The sequence below is a fragment of the Empidonax traillii genome, unplaced genomic scaffold (assembly GCF_003031625.1).
Source record: "Empidonax traillii isolate 1590-97213 ecotype Southwest subspecies unplaced genomic scaffold, ASM303162v1 scaffold721:size320634, whole genome shotgun sequence".
NCBI classification, from domain to species: Eukaryota; Metazoa; Chordata; class Aves; order Passeriformes; family Tyrannidae; genus Empidonax; species Empidonax traillii.
The window spans coordinates 8,321-9,994 of NW_020955914.1; the positions used below are offsets into that span (position 1 = coordinate 8,321).

A 1,674-nucleotide genomic window follows, 5' to 3' on the forward strand; every position below is an offset into this window, starting at 1 on the left:
GGTTAGGACACTCCCCGGGCAGATGGAGCTCGCTAGCCCTGTAAGGCAATCCATCTACGTCCTGAGGACCTCGCTGCCACCGTCCAAGTGTGCTTGGCCCCGGCAGATGAACCTCAGGATTAAAGGGTGGGCTCAGTTCCGCGCACACTGTGTCTCACCTAAAAAATCCAATGCGCAGGCTGGAAGGTGTAAAGACCTTCCCCGGTTCTTCGTTCGCGAAGAGACTGGCCATTAATTAATTCATTACAGCTCCCATGGTTCCCCTGGGTTTTCCCTCCATTTTCTTCTGTGCGCAGAAAGGCCAAATATATATAATTTGTAGATTTCTCTGCAGATGGGGCAGGAAGGAGAGGCAGTAACTCTGCTAATGTGCAGTGGCACTTTCTGCATTCGCAGGTTCACAGAGACGGAGGCTTATTCCAGCTTTGTCACTGGATACCTCTTCCCCAGCAAGGAAGCCTGCCAACAGCCCTGGGGTCCGCTGGGTGGATGGGCCACTGCGAAGTGGGCAGAGGGGCCTGGGGGAACCCTTTGAGATCAAAGTCTATGAGATAGATGATGTGGAGAGGCTCCAACGACGGCGAGGTGGGGACAGCAAGGTGAGTGCAATCTGTGTAATCTCCCGGAGTGTGTAAATTTTAAAAGTCTGCTCTTGATATGGAAGACTAGGAGGAGTATCTGAAGTTGAGTATTTTAGAGTAACTGTGGATATAGGCTTTATTATTATTTTAAGGTATTTTTTCTTCCTACCTCTTATCACTTGTTAAGGCAGTTTGTGATGTTGTTCTCTGATATTATTTTGTTTGGAGAAACCTTCTGCAGTGGGTTTTCCACTGCACTTCACCCACACAGCAGATTTGTTTATAGAGAAAAAAGTGGAATAATGTTGAGACCTTCACACAGGCTTGAAGGAGGATAGATCTATTACTGGAATTGCTTCCATGCTGGCGAGGGTGTGCCCTCAGTGTGCAGTCACTTGCTTCGCGTCTTGGTGGCTGGCACCTCTCAAAAGTCACACGAGGCCAGGCTTCTTGTCTGCAGACAGCACTGCACCCCGTGCTGTCACTGTGTTCCATATCTTTACAGAAAATATATCATTTTTATTAAAGATTGTGGATTGCTAGAGCTTTTCTTAACACATTGCCTTTGTTTAAGGATATTTTAAATTTGATATTGCTACCAGTTTTCTATTTTAAAATATGACTACTGCATTTCTTATGTGCCAAGCACAGGGGTGTATTTAGGCTTTTAATACAGCAAGCAATGGATTTTTTTCTCCCAAGAGCATAGGTTTTCTTAGCCAAACTTGGGTGACAAAAATCAGAAATATTTTACTGCAGTTAACCTAATTTCAAGATGCTGCCTATTATTAATTGTTATGGTTTATTATTAACTACCATTGCAAAGTCTCCAAAACTCACTGATGGAAAACATCAAAACCAAACAAAAGCAATAAAAATAAAAAAGATGATAGATTTCATGCAGTGATTCATATGCTTCCAGAATAAATGGTTCATTGTCAGTATTATTGATTGGAAAATCATTTCACTGAATGGATCTGAGTATTTCTTCTCTTCTTCATCTATTCCTTCCCTGCTTCTTTTTCCTGGTTGGCAGGAGGTGATATGTTTCAATGCCAAGCTGAAAATCCTGGAGCATCGCCAGCAGAGAATC

At 43.5% G+C, this 1,674-nt stretch overlaps 1 protein-coding gene across 1 annotated transcript in view; it reads left to right on the top strand.

Annotated features, from left to right (window-relative positions):
- Window positions 1–396: 396 nt before the first annotated feature.
- Window positions 397–1,674, top strand: part of LOC114066018 (kinesin-like protein KIF26B) — a gene marked incomplete at its 5' end in the record, with an annotated part of 6,991 nt that continues 5,713 nt past the window's right edge. Inside the window, one exon of the mRNA XM_027900394.1 lies at window positions 397–599. Within this exon, the coding sequence (XP_027756195.1) occupies window positions 397–599 (203 nt within the window). The remainder of the gene's footprint in view (window positions 600–1,674) is intronic.